Below are 14947 nucleotides of genomic sequence, written 5' to 3' on the forward strand. Positions count from 1 at the left end.
TAAATCAGCAGTTACATAACAGCCAGAGGGTCAAACAGAGGCTGCTCTGTGCTGCTGGACAAATGAAGCTGAACTCAGAGGCACAGGACCTGGGAAGGTATTCACGCTTGTGTTTGTTGTTTTCATTCACAAATTTTAACAAGAATTTAAGAAAATAAAAAGAAATCTACAAAAAAAAAGAACAACAATAAATAAACTAATTGCAAATAAATTAACTCCAGCCAACATGTCTATCATAAATACAGAAAATTGAAAAGAATTTGGCAAGACCTGTTTATTTTTTCCTTATCGCAAAAATTCAAATAAAATATATTATATGATTAAAATTTCTAGTTGTAAAGTGACCAAATAAGAAAGATGCTGCTGCACTTTAGCTGCAATATGGATGCATAAAAAGTACTTTGCACAAAAATTTCTATTGCAATTAGGTGATTACTGGTGTTTTAGGGAAAACCTATTGTGATTACTGTTTCTATTGAAACATGTTCAATTTCTAAAATTAATAGAGATAGATTGTGTTTCGTTGGCGTAATTGTTTTGTTTTATCCTGCACATTTTAAAGTGACTCATATTCCATGACATATTTCTGCCTTCATGACTTCTTGGACCTGTTCCTGTTCACATAAAGGGCATCCTGTTCACATAAAGGGCATCAATTTGGGGACAAATTAAAAGAGCTAGTGCTTAGTGAGTCAATCAAACAGGATAATAATTATATTTTAATTACATAATTACAATTATCCCATTACTGAACACAAATAAGTGTGAACATCATAATTTTAATAACTGTGAAATACAAGGAAATAAATCACTTTGGGCTAATAATATAAAGGAAAAAATGCTACCTCAGTTAGGTGATTTATTTCTGAAGTTGCAATATTTTTTTGCTTTTTTAAATCATTGTTTGAGTCTGGTGGATTTGCTTATGGCAGATTTAAATCCCTTTTTAAATCTGTAAGAAGTGATTGCATCAGCACCAAGGGGAACGCCACCATGCGTTCCTGTGTTGCCTTCACAGTCATGTTCAGCCTGTAGCTGAAAATCTAAATAAGTCCCGGAATGTATGTTTTTACAGCAGAAAATGGATTGTGCCAGCTTAACAAAGATCATATTTTAATTTCATAACCTGTTTAATTCTCTATGTGCCTTTTCTTTTGCGGTAATTAATATCGGAAAATAACCCTATTGTAATTTTTACCGACGTTCCTGAAGGCAGCATTAGGTCCGAGAACAGTGAGTTTCTGGTACAACCTCACTGTTCAACCAATCAAATACATATCTGAGAGCAGATGCAGCACGAGCTCCCAACCGTATGGGTAGCTACATCGTCGCCATATTTTGAGTGGCATTATTTTTTAGACGTATGAAAAAAGCCATTCAACACACTTTTGTTCCCATTTATTTAGATCAAGATGATCTAATTAAGACCATAATGGTTTATTAAGACCATGAAACCATAAAACCTTCAGATGTTATTTGTTATTCAGATTTTAAGCTGTTTATGTGTCCTAAATAAAAGTAACACCGAATGTCAGAAGTTAGGTGCCACTTTCAGTCTGCTAAGTGAGCACTAAATCCTAATAGAGACCAAGTCTTTTGTCATACTTCTACTGCTACAACTACTGCTAATAATAGTAATAATAATAATAGTAATAACAGAGAGAAGATATGTGCTTGTTTTGTGCTTTAGTTTCTTTTTGCTTTGTTTTTTTAGGCAAGGTCAAATTGCATTTAGTTATGTATATCTCTATATATAGCATATCTCTATATATAGCACCAGCTCCCAGTTTTAGTTTGGGAAGCAAATTGTCTACTTTTAAGGCCAAGCTTAAAACTTTCCTTTTTGATAAAGTTTACAGTTATACTTCTTAGGTTGTTGTGCTCTTATAGGACGTTTTTGCTGCAAAGTCAATGGCACAATGCTGGCAATTGTCTACTGTTGATCTGTTCTTATCCAGGAGGAGTAAATACTGCAAGTCAAATGCCAGGTTTACATAATTTTTTAAAAAACTAATTTGAATAATAAGCTAAATTTGACTGTAATGTTTGATAACTAGGATCAGTTGAATGTATGGTTGGATTGAATTGACTTTTTGCAAACAGTATTGTCCTAATTTAATTTTTAAAAATAACATACGTTAGCATTTACTTATTTACCAGAGTAAAACTTTTATTAATTTAAATATTTTGACATTTAACATTTGTGATGTTGTGTTGTGAAATATGAACTAAACTGAGCTGGTTTCTCAACCATGCCTGTGCTAATTCTACGGGTGAACTTGCCACCCACAATATGGCGGACAGCGACACTTCGTCATTCCTTCTCTTTTCTTATGCTGGATGTGACGTAGAGGGTGGGAGAGACCGGAGCCGGTGTAGGCATTTAATACCCGGTTCCACCATCAGGAAACCAGAACCAGGCTGGAAGACAACGAAACACGGAACAATCTGCTGAACTCATCATCATCCGTCATCATGTCTGAGAGTACATTTGGGTGAGCGAAGAAGCCATTATTTTACCAGCCTACATGGTTCCGATTAACAGTTTCAACAAGCTAATCGAGATGTAAGCGCTCAGTTATAAACCGGTAGTTAAGTTTAATCATCTTAGAAAGTGACCCAACTCTTTCCTCTGGTGCTTTTTTAATCTTATGGTGGTTTAAATACATCAGCGAAGTAACGGAAGACGTAACTTCTGAATCGGTAAAACTCGGAATCGTTCGGTTCTGAACCGTTAAAACACGTGAAGCGGCTGCGGTTGGCCATCTTTCTGCCGGTATACGTCAGCTATAACCCGCCGACTCATTACCGGCTTCTGTGTTCGCTGCTTTTCCCGCCCTCAGTGTGCGGCAGATCCGGCCACATGTGGCACAAAGGGGTCCGTGAACCACTCACACCTGGCAGAGCCGCCACTGTGAGTCATTTGGGTTTCACAGCCTCCATCATTCACCAAAGAGATGGAGGAGGCAGAGCAAAAAACCCCGAGGGGCCAGGAAACAATAACCTGTGTAGATCTGATTATTACTTTTTAATGTCTAATCAATCAGCTTACAGTCACAGCTGGTATTAAGAGCAGCATGTTGTTGTTGTTTAGGTGGTTAGATGATTGTGTTCAGGTGCAACATATAAAGAAAATAAATGTAAAGTAGATGTTTTTACCTAAGTTTCAAAAGTGGCCTTAAAGCTGACTACAAATATTTGGAAGTTGGCATCTTTAAATTACCAAAATTTTGAAAGATTTAGGACAGAGGTGGACCAAAATCATCAACTTAGGAGCAGGTGGCCTAACTTTTATTTTTCAGAATGTTGTTCCTACTCAATAATAAACAAACCATGAAATATTATAATTAGACAATGAAAATAGACAGTTTTCTTTGTAGGAAAGGAATGTGTGAGTCATTTTAGATCCAAAACTTCAAAAAGCTTTCATATTTTTTGTTCATTGACAGAAGGCAACCACTTTATTTCAGACTCGACTGAAGAAAGCTGAAAGACATTTATTGTTTTCACAGCAATAAAAAAATGTATTTAGGTCAGTTTCAGCAGTTTTGTCCTAATTTATTTTATTTTATTTTAATTACAGAAAATGTTATTAATTTAAATACTTTAACTCTATTCGTCTTCTCCTTTTGCTGTTGTTTAATGTTTGGTGAAAAAAACAAAATAGTACTAAAGTACCTGAGTGAAGTTTGCCCCCCACCACCACCTTCTTCAAATCAGACAAAATTGGTGTCAAACATTTGTGCTGGTTTGTGTAGCAAAAAATTTTTTGTTTGTGCCACTATTATTCTAAAGATATGAACCTTTAACCTTTCATTAATATCTTCAAAGCAAAAGCAGCACAAACGAAAATTTTTGCTGCACAAACATTTGACACCATTTTTGTCTGATTTTAGCTCCTCTCACTGTCTTTCCCAGGTCACTCTTCTGGCCATATTGCAGCTGGATTTAACCTGAGTTACAGTTTTATACCTCATTTTTTGTTATGTTTCATAAAACAAGTTGATTGAAATATATACATTTTTTATTTCATTTTAATTATGGCGATCACAAATTAAAATCTTTGGCTAGAAGATTTATTGTGTAATATCCCCGTTGGTTAAGAAGCAGATTAAATGGTTTCTTTTGATTTTTAAATTAGGGCTTTAACGTGTGTTAAACACTAAAAATGACTCAGTTTGTAGTTGCTGTCATATTTGGGGACCTTTTGACATTTTGTCTTTACTGCAGACTTGATCACCTGTTAGGAAAAATCAAATTGATCATGAAATACTATGGAAATAGTCATGGTTTTAGTCACAGTGGGTGTCCCTGTGAAATGTAAAGTGTTATTTTGTGCTACTGTCAGGTCTACTCAGTTCTTATGCAATAATACAAGCCAGACAGGATATGACCTATCCCTACTACTGTCTGTTTGATTGCGTTCTTGTAAATATTTCCAAAGCGCAGGGAAGGTATTCATCTGAAGCCAGTGACTGTGCAGTGTCCTCTGACTCATTCATTCCCTTATTTTGACTTGCTGTCTGTAGTGTAAGTGGAGCATTAATGAACTCACTGTTTCACTGTTGGGAATTAAAAAGCTCTCGTTACAAATGTCACACGCTGATCCTGCTTATCGTTATAATCTGCGTTGTTCTGCTTCCTTTCTCAGTGGAAGCTATGAGGAGTGCAGAGCCACAGCTGACTGGCTGCTGGAACACACCCAGGTGCGACCCACTGTGGGAATCGTGTGTGGGTCGGGCCTGAGCGCGCTGGGCGACATGCTCAAGGATCCGCAGGTCTTCAAGTACTGCGACATTCCCAACTTCCCCCACAGCACAGGTACGAGCAGCAAAAGGAGGAGGAAAACAAAACACCTATTAACACTTGCATGTTAAAAAAACGTCTAACGTCACGCGTGTGTGTTGCAGTGCGCGGTCACGCTGGCCAGCTGGTGTTTGGGACACTAAAAGGGAAGCCGTGTGTTTGCATGCAGGGCAGGTTCCACCTTTATGAGGGCTACCCAATCCAGAAGGTGAGCAAAAATACAAACATGTTGCTTTGGCGAAAGATCCATTAATCTACTTAGGATAAATGATTCATTGGATTAAAATGAGTTCCAATTGATCGTGGGATGCAAAATTCACTTTATGTTCACAATATTCTTTTTTTAATCCAAAATATTATAAAAACTTTTGCTCATTATGTTATGGAAAGACTGTCAACCCACAAGTTTACTTCTTAAATAAAGTTTCCTCTTCATTTAAGGGAAAACTGGTTTTTAAGAAAATGGCCGCTTACTAATAAATCATTAGTCAATCAACAAGCTCAATTACTTTTAGATGAACTTATTAATCAATAACTTGCATCACTAATTCAGAGGCATGTTTGCTGCAAGTCAGTTTTAGTGCTAAAACAGCTGAAAAGTAACATTGAATTGATTAATTGTTAACTGGAATATATAGACGTAATGAAAGGCCATTTGCTGAATGAACGACATATACAGAGCCATGACTAAGCAAAACTGTTAAAAAATATACACTTAAAAAACAGGTTCTGTTTGATCCAAAAACTTCTCATGTGTCACTTGGCTCAAATTCTGTAAAAAGAAAAAAAAAGTTATGTGAAATCACATTTTTGAGCTTTATATCTTGCGATTAATTGCCAGAATAATTGAGAGATTATTCAATTACTAATTTATAGTTGCAGCCCTAATCTAAAATCCCTGATATAGATGCATTTATTTGGTAGAAATGTCATTCCCACGACAACAAGACCAACAAATTTTACAAAAAAATTAACTCTTAATGTTGAGGTGGTCGCTACTAATCTCAGATTTTTCACTCTGTTCTGGTAATATTTAGTAATGACACTTTTAAGAGTCATTAATAATCTGTTTAAATGTAATCCAGATTACACTGCCCATGCGCGTCTTTAAGCTGATGGGTGTCAAGACGATGATCATGACCAACGCCGCTGGAGGCCTCAACCAGGACTACAAAGTGGGAGACGTCATGATCATCAAGGATCACATCAACTTGCCCGGCTTTGCTGGAGTCAACCCGCTTTGTGGGCCCAACGACGACAGGTACCTGCAGAAGAACCCAAACTGAAACTTCAGAATCACAGTGGGATTTAAGTTTTTAATCAAGTCGATTACAGGGTGTCTAATTAATTAGTTATTTCAATTGGAAATCATGTAGTCAACTACATAAGCAACATTTTCACTTACAAAAACCCATGTTGCTGCTAAATAATTAAATTTATAGACATTTGAAGTCAGCATCAAATATATTGATTGTTTTTAATTTGTTACTTAAGTTATTCACCATCAGGTTGGTGCAAAGTGCTGCTAAACACATTCAGCTTTTATTTTTTTAGAAACTCTTGATCTTTCTTTGAACAAATATTTTTTAGAAATATGGACGGTGGACAGTGAGGTTAGCAACATGTTTAGCACTGAGATGCTATTTTAGGCTATTTTCTATGTAAACAAAAATGTGTTGAATCAAATTATAATATTTGACTATTTAAACCTACTAAATAAATTAATTGGGATTAACGGATTAAAGTCCCGGGCCTGGTTTATAGCCATGTTATTTTTTATTTCACTGGATAATTTTCTTTCCTGCCATTTGAAACTCTCTACATCCTGTTCTGGGTACTTTAGAAAAAAGGAACAAAGAGTAAACTTAAGGATGTAAGTTGTGTTTTCACGTGTTTGATTAACGTTTTGAAGCTATTGTTGTATTTAATCGTGCTCTACTGGTGACAAACCTTTGCATAAAGGTGGCAGTTTGATCAACCAAGTCCTTGTGATTCAGATCTAGAAGCACAAAACATTTTATATTTTGATTGGAGCAATTTGAAACATGTTTGTAGCTGCCTATTGACTCTGGAAATGTTTTGAGTATGTAAGGATTTCATTGTCACTTTAGAAAAGGTTCAGTTTCCCCTCCGACATGAGATTGTTTCTTGTTTATAGCCTTTCTCTTTGGTTCCTACACAACCCGCCTCCAGCTGAAAACACAATAAACATTTGATAACGAGCCAAGAAAACATCAGATATCACATGACACTGTGAGCCTCACCCCAAACCAACACCAAGCAAAATCACTTCTCTGTTACAACTTGTTGTGTTAGGTGTTAGTGACATAGTAATGTTCTTTTATTTAATGTATGTGGTAAATATTTGACGTCTTATTGAAAGCTGTAGCTGTATATTAAAATTACAAGAGTAAAGTCAGAATAGTGTGAGAATAAAGTCATAATATTACAACTTCATTTTCAAATTATCACAACTTTATTCTTGTGCAATATTGTGACTTTACTGTCATATTATTTTGGCTTTATTCACATAATTTTATGATCTGATTCTTGTGATTTTGACTTTTTCTAATAATCTTATGACTTTATTTTCATATCATTACAACTTCATTCTTGTTTTTTCGACTACTCCTGTATTATTATGACTTAAGTGTTGTAATTGTATTACATATTTCTCACACAAGTTTACTCTCATAATATTATGACTTTGCTCATAATTTCATGTTTTTGTTTGTAGTAATAGAGCATGCTGCTAACTATTCATCATGGCAGGTTCTCTCATTAATCATTTTTCGCATTCTTTACTAAACAATAAGTTACATTGCAGAGGACTAATCATGGCGTAGGTTTTATTTTACTGGAACATTGGCAGTTATAATATTACAAGAATAAAGTCAATTGAGAAGTTACATTATTGCATCTGGGAAGATTCCAGCACTGAGTCACCGTTCTGTTACTTTCTACCAGGTTTACTTTCTGAAGGTTTTCCTCTCGCCTTCAGGTTCGGTGTCCGTTTTCCCTGCATGTCCGACGCCTACGACCGCGAGCTGCAGCAGCTGGCGCACAACGTGGCGGCCGAGCTTGGCTTCAGCAACTTCCTGCGAGACGGCGTGTACTGCGTCCTCGGAGGGCCGTCCTTCGAAACCATCGCCGAGTGCCGCATGCTGCACCGCCTCGGCGGCGACGCTGTTGGTAAGTAACATTCATTTCATTTCAACCGCATGATTAAATCTTTGCTCACAGATGTTTGTGTAAATGTGAGGACCTTTTAGAGATGTTTTGTTTATGTGTGTGTGCATAAACACACTCAGAAAACACGGAGGTCAAGAAAAACAGACCATTCTGACTGCGTGACTCAAAGAGCCCAGAGGTCAGGAGAAGGTCAACAAACATCCTCTGTGTTTGTGTTCAGATTCAGTCTGACATTTCCAGAATTACCAAAGACACACAAACACACACTCCCTGGAGCAATAAAGCCGGCCGATAAGGAAGGAAGTCGTTCTTTATTGTCATGTTTTAAATTTAATGTGCAAGAAATGCTTTCAAAAGAGCCTTTTACAGAGCAGTTACCCAGCTGCATCCTGGGAATTATTCCAGACTTGATTATGTTGTAAGCTCAGCTGAAGGATACAATGCTAACAGCTTAGCATAGAAGCAGTTATGAAAGCTGCTGCTGAGAAAGTAAACACTTATGTTCTTTTTTTAGCATGAATTTCTGTTTTGCCTGCCAGTGATAGAGTCCTGACTAAAATCTGAAGATGGAAGTTATTTCAGGTTTCATGCTGCTGCATCATAAACTTTTAGTCGCTTCAAAATCTGACAAAGAAAGAGACAAAAAAATGAAGTTTCTTTCATTGGGTGACCAAAACTTATTGACCAAAAACACCAAAATGCTCACACTCACACTCATGAGCAAGTGGAGAGATAAATTAGTTGTTCTTGGCCTGGAGAAAACATGCAGAAAGACTTCAGGTCAGGATTCAAACCCATCTTTCTGCTGACTCAGCAAACAGTTCTTCAAGAAAGCCAATAGTTGCTGCAGAGGAGGATAAATGTCTTTTCTTTCTCTGCAGTTTGTCCACATTGTGAAGCTAAATAAAATGTCTGAAAGTATTTCCTCTGATAAAATGAGTTCATACAGGAAGCAGAGTTTGGACAAACCAAGGCAGGAAGAAATTAACGTTCCAGGAAATGAGATCATGCAGAAGCAAAATTCATACAGACAAAAATACTGGAGATAAAAATAGCTATTATAATGAAGGCATGACTCTAAAAGCCTGGGCCTTCAGTGAAATATTATTCCTTCCACAGTATTTGTAATTTCTCTCTCTTTTATTATGTTTTTAATTTATATAAATTGTTTCCGCTCCAGGCAAATAGTGCAAAATGTCATTTACTATAATTATTCTGATACAAAATCATGAGCAAACATTTCTAGTGAATACATGTGAAATATAGTACTAATTACAGTAATCATAAAGTATGTGCTGTGGTAAAGTGCTATGCAAAACTTCAGTGGTTAGTAGGCATAGAAAGTCACACATAATTATTTTTTTTAAAGAAAGGAAACATTTGACTCAGCAGAAATAGGTGGGGGAGGGACAATACCCTATCTTCCAAGAGCATAGGATTATTAATGCTCCCCTTAATGCAGCACATTAATAATCCTGTCACTATAATCAGTTGATCAATTAATCACATTGACCATTTGATGATAAATTAAAATGAGCTCAATAATTTCCATTCTGATGAATATTTTCCATCTCATTTATGATTTTGGTTGCGTGTGGTTTTTATTTCACATTTTATTTACATTTTTGATTTAAGTAAAGAAACATTTTAAGTCAGTTTAGAGATTTTTTTCTGTATCGGATCATACCAGCCGATACTAAACCTCAGATATCAGCATCGGAAATGAAAAAGTGGATCGTTGCATTTCTAATTTCTAAGTTGAATTTGCATTATTATGTATTTATTATTAAATTTCTTGAACTTAAATTACAGTATTTTAGTTTATCCCAATGACTTCTGAGACATTTTATTGACTAACAAAACTTTAGTTTTAGTGATTTTGAAACCTAAACTTTTCCAAACCTCCCAACGTTCTGATACCAATACGTCTGCTACTGATAAAACTGGATTTATCTCCTTGTCTTCTCTGCAGGGATGAGCACCGTCCATGAGGTGATCGCCGCGCGCCACGCCGGGATGCGCTGCTTCGCCATGTCGCTGATTAGCAACCGGTCGGTGATGGACTACGACAGTCGGGAGAAAGCCAACCACGAGGAGGTTCTGGAGACGGGCCAGCAGAGGGCCAAGCAGATGGAGGTCCTGGTGTCCACCATGGTGGCCCGGCTCGACGGCGACGAGAACGAAGACAAGAACAGCTCCTAAACCCAACGACCATTTGTAAAATGTTTTAAATCCCGAGAACGGTAATAGAAAAAACTTCGACTGTTACTTTAAAATAAGTCAAATACTATTTAAACAAATCCACTTTGACACACTCCTCTTTCTACTTGAGTTGTATAGATTGTAGATTTTCACAGATTCCTGCTGTGCTGCCTTGCACTGTGTTCACCTGACTAGATTAGCATTTTATAACTTTATTTTCCAATTATTTATTGTCAAAGCTGTAACATTCCCTGGTATCGGTACAAAGCAGACCAACTCACTGCACGTCTGAAAATGCTGACAACTGTAAAAGTGAGATGTAAAAGGATCTAAGATATTTATGAGATGTATTTATGTGTCGGTTCGGGTCGTTTGGAGAATTATTTTAAGAAGGGAAGCTACCCTAACAGGGCGGCCGTCAGTGTATTTAAATGTGATTAAAATGTCCTTTCACTGTGGATAATAATAAGTATTTGTCAGTTTTACTTTATTTTACAATCATGGCTTCAATTTTCTAATAAATTACCTAGAATCAAAATTATTTTGTGCCTCAAATTTCAGTTTTTTGCGCTTATGCAAGGTTGAAAATATTGACTTTTGCATCTTTCTGCAGCAGTTTTTAGTCACTACCTACGTTAAGTTACAGATTTACATGGTTCCTATTTGATATTTCATGTTATAATATCAAATATTACAACCATAAAAACAAAACGTTGTTTGTGTTTCAATATTTTAAAGCTTGTATTAGAGAGGAATATGTCTTTTTTTATCAAGAATAACAGAATCATACAAAAAAATGTCATAATATCATTAATATGGTGACCAATGCAACAAAAAAATAGTGATTAACAATTTCTTTGAATTCAACAGTCATCAACATTTATTGTACTCGGCTCCAATGAAATATTATGTTTTGTTTCTGAGGCATCTAAAATATCTCCATTAACTGTGAAGATGTTCTCTTATAAAAGTACCAAAAATCATTTTTATGCAATTCCAATGTTATGCAGTTTCTAGAAAAACGAGAAACTAGTTTTGAAATAAGATAAAACTAACTTACAGGTAACTTTTCAGCAAGATAAGGAGCTTATTTTAACTTAATAATCCCTTAATAATCCCTTAATATTTTATAAAACGTATTAGTTCCACTTTCAGATGATTTCATCCATAACTGGGAAAGATCTGTCAATGCACTAGTACTAGAACTAATACTTTTTAAAGCAACATGAAGGAATTATTGACTTAAACAAGTTTCTGTATGACTTGTTATAAACTTACATGGAAGTTAGTTGTTTTTTTCCAAGTGTGCTAAGATATTTTTACTAGAAACTAAACCAAAACTATTTGCAGTGTGTACAGTCCAGCTTCATCTCGTGGGTACTTCAGTCTAATTCTGGATGTTTCGATTATCTTTCTTAGATTTTACCCCTTTGCTTCTTATACAAAATGGGGGGGAAAGTTTCCATGACGCTCCATTTTCCATTATGGCCTTACAAGGTCCTGGGAATTCCACAAGCTGAAAGGAGGAGCTCCAGGTGTCTGAACAAAATGTACTAATTTAGTGAACTTCAAGGCTGCAGCTGCTCACCGTAAAGGGAGGCTGGGAACCTCCCCGTAGTTTAGCTCTGATTGCTCCAAGAAAATAGTTTCTCACAGAAAAGCCTCATGCATCTCCAACAGCACAGCACTGCAAAACATTTTTCACTTCAGCATTTCTCTGCAGGTGCTGATGTTGAATTCTTTGAATAAAAATATGTCTTCGGGTCAAAATCACAAGTGTCAGCAAGCAGCATGAGGTGGAGAATGTTTTTGAAATTACAGAACTTCACTGTACTTGACAGCTGTTGTAATTACCAACAATCAGTTCTTTGTGTCACTATGGAGAAGGTTTGCAGGCCTGGTTCAGTTCTGGAGAGTTTCCAAACATAAAGTATCTCTTCTAGGTCAGATTTAAGTTTAAGATGAGCTTTGAAAACACTTCAAAAACACAAAAAGTATTTTTGGTCCAGTTTCTAGTGCTAATATTGTGAAATTATAAACACTTTAAATGAAACAAAGGTAACTTTTTGCCTTGTTTTAAGTCAATAATTCTTTTATATTCATGAAAAAGTATTAGTGAAATAATCTACCAGTGGAATATGCAGTAATTTGCAAAGTTTTACACAGCTTTTAAAATATACCTCATAATTTGAAACACTCGAGTGACAAAACAGCAGAAAATAGAAATCTGCAGGGGTGAATACTTTTTCCACTGCGTTGTAAATTTGCAGCAGTGTTTCTTCGTTCCTTTGAATCCTTTGCGCTCACATCACAATGGCAGCTGCTTCATTTATTTTACAACTTGTTTAGATAACGTCTGCAAAAGAAGGAAGTGCTGAGCAGGACAGATCGTTCCCGGCAGAGCTGAGAAACCGAACAAGCAGAGTGTTGCCAACGCTTCGAGAAAGAGGACTTTAGTTCAAAATGGACAAAACAAAAAGCAACATAAGTATGAGGCTGATTGAAAGCTTGATTAGCTGATTAAAAACTTTCTACTTGCAGGAATCAAAGTTGGAAATAAAAAATGTTTTATTATTCACACCTGTTCAGAAGGAGAAGGAGATTAAGTGACTCTGAAGCCAAACAAGCTGTTCTGAGTATTTCAGAAAAAAAAAATTACTTTCACACGCCCACCTTTTTTATCTTTGGTTTATAAAATGAGAGAAAATATCTGGTTATGTGGATCAACATGATTTGGTCAGAGAAACTAAAACATTTCTAACATTTAAATGATGGGCCACAGCGCCCTCTGCTGTTCTTTCCTTACAAGTTTCAAGAAGTTGTAATATTAGTCCAAAAAATCAGCTTCCCCACTGTTTTTATGTCTACAATAACATATTAGGGCTATTGCACACAAAGACTAAAAAAGGAGTAAATTCCTGCAAAAAAAGAAAAATTTGGAGCTTAATCTCAGAAAATGTTTAGATTGGAAAATATCTGAGTTTGGAACTTCAAAGCTAATGCTCCAAGTTTTTCGTTTATATTTGAAAGTTCTCCCTCATGATCAGTTAAAACAAGTTTTTATCGTTTCACAGATATTGTTCAGTGTTTCTCTAGAAAATAAGACTGTAATTTTGAGGTGCATTGTCACAGTTTAACCCTTGACAATATCAGTTATTTAAAATAAAAAAAGGGAATCAAAAAGAAATTAAACACTGGTAATGGACCAGAAAACTACAATCAGTGCACCTCCAATTAAAAAGTCACTTCAGAAACTCAGAGATCTGAAAATTTCTGAAATGTCAACACGTTTTTCCTTTAAACCAGAGTCAACACAAGTCTGTTTTTCAGGTCTGTTTAATGTGAAACACGAAGGGATTTTGTGGACGTCGGTGTGCTGGCATGAAAACCTGAGAAATGCTTCAGGAGGTCTGAACAGAAAGCTGTTGCAGGGATAAAACACGGAACAACGCGTCAGTTTAAACACAAACAGGATGCGGCGTTTGTTCACACGACAGAGTAAAACCGTCTCTGTGCAGGTAAAGGTGCATCAACACACCTCTGCTGAAAAGTCAGGCAACAACTCACTTAATAGTTTTTATTTAGCCCTCAATTATGTATTAATAATGAGTTTTTTATTGGTGTGAAGTCAAATTTTAATCTTAAATGTTTGGTTTTCATTCACTTTTAAGTGCAAAATCATCATTGATAAAAGCTTTAAAACCAAAAATTCTATTATTGTAAAGGGTTTGAGTCGAGTTACTGAAATAAAGGAGCTTCTCAATAATATTCCTATTTATTGAGTATGACTGTATTTATGCTTTTCGGAGGAGAGAGTTATGGTCCAATGGAGCAGAGGTTTGGCACAGACATCACCAAAAGAACACCATCAAACAGTGAAACACGGTGGAGGCAGCATCATGGTGAGGGTTTTCTTAACTTCAAATTGAAATAGATTTTTTTTTGTCAAATTGGAGAATTAAAAAAAAGGGATGTGGATGAAATTTGTTCTCACATCTTGATAGAAATAGCTTGACAAATTGCAACCAAGGAAGACTGAATATTGGAACTAAATAAAAAATGCAGAATATTATGAACATTTCTTTGTAACTCTTTTACCCTAATCAAGTTAATTGAAAGTCTAATTGTGTAAATTTTACCTGAAAGAAGACAAAAAAAACTTTAAATATTTTATATCTTATTTTTGCAGCAAACTGACGTTCTAGATCAGGGGTGTCCAAAGTGTGGCCTGAGGGCCAATTGTGGCCCTTGCATCCATTTTATTCGGCCCTCAACTGCAAAATATTTGCCGGGTCCTGCACAACTGAATAGCAGGAACTAAAAGGTTTTATCTGTAATCAGAGTAAAATTATTACAGATATAATTTCTTTACAATAAAAAATGTTGACTGCAGCACAAAGCATTAATGTTTTTGTATCAAAGCTTTGACAATAAGCAGAAGTAAGAGTTTCTGAAGTTTTTATTTTACTTATCAACTTGGCTAAATGTAGCAAACGTGTTGAAACTAATTCTGTTCCTATAATTGACAATAAATTTATTCAACTGAGCCCAAAAGAAATGTGAAAACTAAATGTTTTTCTTTTAATAGAGCAAACAGGATTTTTTTTTAAGTTGTGGCTCTCTGATAAATAACATTCCTTTCCTACAATAAACAAAGCAACAAAAAAATGGATGTTTTTTCTATTTCCATGGCCTCTGTGCTTCTGACTCGATGACAAAAGGTTTGGACAGCCCTGCTCTAGATTCT

The 14947-nt window shown here is 35.8% G+C and overlaps 1 protein-coding gene across 2 annotated transcripts; it reads left to right on the forward strand.

The window, feature by feature from the left end:
- The first annotated feature begins 2353 nt into the window (after positions 1–2353).
- On the forward strand, positions 2354–10741 carry pnp5b (purine nucleoside phosphorylase 5b). Of its 2 annotated transcripts, none has more exons than XM_055058371.1 (6): positions 2354–2495; positions 4652–4821; positions 4911–5014; positions 5892–6067; positions 7808–7998; positions 9971–10741. In XM_055058371.1, the coding sequence occupies exons 1-6, from the start codon at positions 2476–2478 to the stop codon at positions 10198–10200; spliced, it is 891 nt and encodes a 296-aa protein (XP_054914346.1). In that variant the 5' UTR covers positions 2354–2475; the 3' UTR covers positions 10201–10741. The 2 variants fall into 2 exon arrangements, with proteins under 2 accessions (XP_054914346.1, XP_054914345.1); XM_055058370.1 differs by having other exon boundaries at positions 2492–2566.
- The last annotated feature ends 4206 nt before the right edge of the window (positions 10742–14947 follow it).

This window comes from Poeciliopsis prolifica, unplaced genomic scaffold, assembly GCF_027474105.1.
Source record: "Poeciliopsis prolifica strain line A6 unplaced genomic scaffold, Auburn_PproV2 SCAFFOLD050, whole genome shotgun sequence".
In the NCBI taxonomy this organism is placed as follows: domain Eukaryota; kingdom Metazoa; phylum Chordata; class Actinopteri; order Cyprinodontiformes; family Poeciliidae; genus Poeciliopsis; species Poeciliopsis prolifica.

Bases quoted from the DNA above. Each gene is read 5' to 3' on its own strand.
- pnp5b (XM_055058370.1), top strand. From the start codon at position 2,529: ATGGTTCCGATTAACAGTTTCAACAAGCTAATCGAGAT. The intron at 5,015-5,891 runs GTGAGCAAAAAT...AATGTAATCCAG, and splicing joins AGGGCTACCCAATCCAGAAG to ATTACACTGCCCATGCGCGT. The intron at 7,999-9,970 runs GTAAGTAACATT...TCTTCTCTGCAG, and splicing joins CCTCGGCGGCGACGCTGTTG to GGATGAGCACCGTCCATGAG.